The 4360-nt window shown below is 35.6% G+C and overlaps 1 protein-coding gene across 1 annotated transcript; it reads right to left on the bottom strand.

Annotated features, from left to right (window-relative positions):
• Positions 1 to 450: 450 nt before the first annotated feature.
• LOC116129195 (LOB domain-containing protein 20-like) lies at positions 451 to 1545 on the bottom strand. The gene is made up of 2 exons (XM_031414942.1): positions 1021 to 1545; positions 451 to 810 (listed from the first exon to the last, which is right to left on the bottom strand). Exons 1-2 carry the CDS (start codon positions 1402 to 1404, stop codon positions 451 to 453), a joined length of 744 nt encoding a protein of 247 aa, XP_031270802.1. The 5' UTR covers positions 1405 to 1545.
• Between the last annotated feature and the right edge of the window lie 2815 nt (positions 1546 to 4360).

The raw sequence follows: 4360 nt of genomic DNA, 5'->3' as shown, positions 1-4360 counted from the left end.
ACACATTAAAATACTATATTAAACAATATCGCGCATCAAATATGCCTGATTATTTATAAACTGCAAAAGGTTATTACCAACTTGAACAATCTTAATATTCTTTTTGTAAATTCTAAGAAAAGAATTTTTATATTCTTATTTATTTATTGTTCATTAATTTCTAATGTCGCATATACCAGTTCATTAATTTATAGAGTAAACGGCATCCTCCCACCCAAGGTTTCGTAAATCTACAAGTTCCCACCCCTGGTTTCATAATTTTCAGATCCCCATCTTTAAATTAGCAAAAAATCATTTAATATAATGTATGTTTACTCTAAGAAATGAGAAAATAACATATAATAATTCTATTATTAACCTATAGCATCCATCTCGCAAAGCCTCAACACCACCAGTATCAATTATTTGGACAAACAAAAATACCAAGAAACCTAAATCATAAAGTTTTATTTATCTCCTGCCACGAATTATCTCCTCATTAGTAAACATGAAAGGAATCTGGCTCTCTTCTTCATCTTCTTCATCATCCAGGGCGGGCCGCGAAAGGTCATGGAGGGGATCCATGCTCTGAGAAGATGGCACTGACATTGCAGTCTCAGCTACAAGGTCGAAGTTGGAGGCGAAGTTGCTCATATTGATGAAGTTGGTAGAGACTGAGGAGCTGTTTGAGTAGGCGGGCTGCATCACCCCCACATGAGGCTGCGGCTGCTGGTGGTGGTGGGGGGAATTTTGTAGGGCATTCGCCATGGTGAAACGGCTGTTTAGCAGTTGACCTTGCACCATTGATAGCTCAGCCTGCAGAGATCCCACCTGCAAATCACTATATATATTAGCATTAAAAAATGATCAATTAAGTTAATTATTATAAAGATTCATAGATAGTTTTAATAGCCGATTTTTATTAAGTTACCATCCATGAGATGAAGAAAATCGAATTTTCATATATATAGTATAATGCATTAAATGAATATTGAAAAATATAACTTAATTTATGGTTTATAAATGGTTAAAAAATATTGCCTGTTGCTGTAAGGCAAGTATGGTGGAGACACAGCCGTAAACAGGATCAGAGAGGCGTGCCTGAGCCTCATAAGATATAGTAACTACAGCATCGTGGCGGCGGTTCACCGGAATGTGTAACAAGAGCTTGGACACATTACTAGCACCAAACACTTTGTGCACTGCGGCAAACCGGGCAGCTCCTTGGTCAGTGCCAAAGTAGGGTGCAAAAATACAGCCACTAACACATTTTCTCCTCAGGAATTTGCATGCACCACATGGTGCTGAAGGTACTGGTGGTGGTGATGATGATGATGATAGTGATGGCGATGAGACTGTCCCGGGTAATGTAACAGATGAGGAACGCTTACTGGAGCCTCGACGTCGGGATTCGGAATCGGCCATTTGGGCGGAAAGGAGAGAGCAAAACAGAAGGGTGGTGGAGTTGGTGGTTATATGTGAAAAATTAAGGAAAGGAAGCACGTTAGTCTCGTGATAAGGTAGCAAAATGAATGTGGGAAGCTTCTTTGTTTTCTTTCCAGGAGAAACAAGTATTATTGTATTATGTATATACACATGTAGAGATATGGTATTTTTGTATTTTATAAATTGGTGCATAATTATTCATGTGACACTTTATATATGTAATTAAGGTTTAGACATTCTGTCCATACTATCAAATATGTAAAGTTAAATATTTTTGTTTTTATTAAAAAGCATAATTTAGGGTGTAAATACATAATGGTTTGGTTGGTGAGAGAGGGAGGGAAATGGGAAGAGTCTGTGAAGAGAGAGAGGGGGGCACGTGGAAAGGAAGTGTTGGTGGGTTTAATTAAATAATTAGGTTAATTAAGAGAAAGTAAATATAATAATGTGAAAGTTGTTGAACGAAGAAGTGTGGGTTGTGTTGATGAGAATGCACAAGATTTGTGCTTCCCGTGGGCCGTGGCGTGTGGGATGCTAACCAAAAACCAGACGTGCATATTTCTCATACTAATATTTAACCAATTACACAACCTATATGTCGTTATTCTCTTAAGATTATGTTATATGATGCAATGTCTTTTTGTCACTTTTTTTTTTTTAAGTATCCAAACTGACTTGAATATACTTCAATTAATCCCACAAGACCTTAAAATCGACAATCGGATAAATCTCTTTAACAACCCAGGTAAATCTTGGTAACTGAAAGTGTCTAGATCGACTTGGATACACTTTAACTAATCTCTCAATACCCTAAAGCTGACAGCTAATTAAATCCTCTTAACAACTCATCAACTCAGGTGAATCAAACTCAAAACCTCTTAAATAATACATCCAAAATTCCTAATTAACCATTAAACAACCTATTAATGGTTAGTCACATATTTATTAACCCTAGTGAAGAAATGGGGGTGTTCGCTAATAGCAATGTCATGAAGATTTATTCGTCATTTTTCAAAAAAGAAAAATAGTAATAATAATGAACAGAGAATCATGTTAAAAGCAATTGAAGTTTGGCACTAGAAAAGTGACCAAATCTGGTAATAATGTGAAAGTTGTTGAACGAAGAAGTGTGGGTTGTGTTGATGAGAATGCACAAGATTTGTGCTTCCCGTGGCGTTGGGGATGCTAACCAAAAACCAGACGTGCATATTTCTCATACTAATATTTAATCAATTACACAATCTATATGTCTTTATTCTCTTAAGATTATGTTATATGATGCAATGTCTTTTTGTCACTTTTTTTTTAAGTATCCAAACTGGTTTGCATATACTTCAATTAATCCCCTAAGGCCTTAAAATTGACAATCGTATAAATCTCTTTAACAACCCAGGTAAATCAGATCGATTTGCATGCACTTTAACTAACTCTCAATACCCTAAAGTTGACAGCTAGTTAAATCCTCTTAACAACTCATCAACTCAGGTGAATCAAACTTAAAACCTCTTAAATAATACATCCAAAAATCCTAATTAACCATTAAATAACCCATTAATGGTTAGTCACATATTTATTAACCCTAGTGAAGAAATGGGGGTGTTCGCTAATATCAATGTCATGAAGATTTATTCCTCTTTTTTTCAAAAAAGAAAAATAGTAATAATAATGAACAGAGAATCATGTTAAAAGCAATTGAAGTTTGACACTAGAAAAGTGAAATCTGGTAATTGCAGCTAAATTCAATTCAAAATGACTAAAAAATTAAGCTAATGCTGTAATCGACTAGCGGTTTCATTCTGCAATTAAAAAGCAAGGAGTTACAAACTGCAATGCTCTCTCAGTCCACTCTTAATTTGCAACATGATCAAGTATGTTCGGATGGTAAAATCCCAAAACAACAAGAGCTCCCGCAGAAACATGGTAAGCCCTCGGACCTGACCCTGATTTCTCCATAGCTAAAGGTGAGCTCTTCACCTTCTTTTATGTATTTGGAGGAGAAGAAACAAAGACGAGGTAGGAAAGCTCCCGAGCTTCTCACCAGTATTGTTGACAGATTACCACCATCACAAGAATGGTTGATGAATCGTGCAACGTTTCCGACTCTTGTGGCATCAATATTCATCCTCAAACATGCCTTTCCAGATGGAAGATGCTCCCTGACAACTAAGAGAGCAGAAGATATTCCATAACATGATGCACGTTCATCATAGATTTTTTGCCGTCTTCTTGTTTCTTTGGTTGTCAATAGTTCACCTATACAAGTAACCATCATGACAAAATTCAAAAGCAATTCATAAAAGCAAATAATATAAAATGTTGCACAGGCTGAAGAAACTATCGAAACAATCAATTATGACCGAAATGCTATATAAAAATAATGCATTTGGGAAGAATGTGTTGCAAGGTCATAAAAAGCTGCCTTGAGTAATACCAGACTACCAGTTCTTGCAAAGTACGAAGAGGAAGTACAAACCCAAGAAACTTAAGTTGGTTACTTTCTCTAGCTAATCTTAGTCAAGCAAGCGTCCATAATCTTAGACAGATTTTAATCTGATAAACTGAATATTAAGGAATTCATCTACAGTCTCTGAACATAAATATTGGCAGGGTAAACAACTCCCTAATTAATAATAAACCTTGATTGGGCAAAGCTCATCAACATATGCAAAATATAATTCTAATTTAATGACCAGTGGTATGCGAATAAGCTGACAGTAGGCAGTCAAGCCATATCGACATAACAGCAGCTTATAGGAAAAATAAAAACGATATATAGTAACAACTACATAAGAAATTAACACAAATAATAAAGGAATGTCAGGACTATGCGCTTACTTTTGTGCAAGAGAAGAGAGACTGTATGGCTACTACAGCAATCCATAAACATTCCAGTAATAAAATGAAACCAATTTCTTTTTTTCTTTTTTTTTTTTTT

Source organism: Pistacia vera, unplaced genomic scaffold, assembly GCF_008641045.1.
Source record: "Pistacia vera cultivar Batoury unplaced genomic scaffold, PisVer_v2 Contig209, whole genome shotgun sequence".
NCBI lineage: Eukaryota > Viridiplantae > Streptophyta > Magnoliopsida > Sapindales > Anacardiaceae > Pistacia > Pistacia vera.
Note: the sequence above shows the minus strand (reverse complement) of the source record. Positions and strands in the feature narration are given on the sequence as shown.

Coding starts and splice junctions, on each gene's coding strand:
- LOC116129195 (XM_031414942.1), bottom strand. CDS start 1,404: ATGGCCGATTCCGAATCCCGACGTCGAGGCTCCAGTAAGCGTTCCTCA. Junction 811..1,020: donor TACTTGCCTTACAGCAACAG/GCAATATTTTTT, acceptor AGTGATTTGCAG/GTGGGATCTCTGCAGGCTGA.